At 58.1% G+C, this 227-nt stretch overlaps 1 protein-coding gene across 1 annotated transcript in view; it reads right to left on the bottom strand.

Annotated features, from left to right (window-relative positions):
* Positions 1-104, bottom strand: part of LOC104275580 (acylphosphatase-2-like) — a gene marked incomplete at its 5' end in the record, with an annotated part of 2,016 nt that extends 1,912 nt beyond the window's left edge. Inside the window, one exon of the mRNA XM_009871574.1 lies at positions 64-104. Coding sequence (XP_009869876.1) covers positions 64-104 — 41 coding nt within the window. The remainder of the gene's footprint in view (positions 1-63) is intronic.
* Positions 105-227: the final 123 nt, after the last annotated feature.

The following is a 227-nucleotide window of genomic DNA, read 5'->3' as shown; positions in this document are numbered from 1 at the left end:
GGGCGACGGGGGCGCCCCCTCCCACAGACCCGCCGCGACCTAAACGCGGGGAACGACAGGAGCCCTTGACCGAACAGCCTGTGCTCTCCAGCGATCCGCTGGAGCTTTACAGTGGGCGGCATATTTACAACCTATTTTAAAACGTCTTTTATTTATTTTTTTTTAAACCCCTGCTGAGGACGAGGACGCCACTGTACCCGCTCGCGCTCCCTCACACGCCTCTTCCC

Source organism: Apaloderma vittatum, unplaced genomic scaffold, assembly GCF_000703405.1.
Source record: "Apaloderma vittatum isolate BGI_N311 unplaced genomic scaffold, ASM70340v1 scaffold40506, whole genome shotgun sequence".
Classification (NCBI taxonomy): domain Eukaryota; kingdom Metazoa; phylum Chordata; class Aves; order Trogoniformes; family Trogonidae; genus Apaloderma; species Apaloderma vittatum.
The sequence above is the reverse complement of the archived record's forward strand: the minus strand, read 5'-3'. Positions and strand labels throughout refer to the sequence as shown.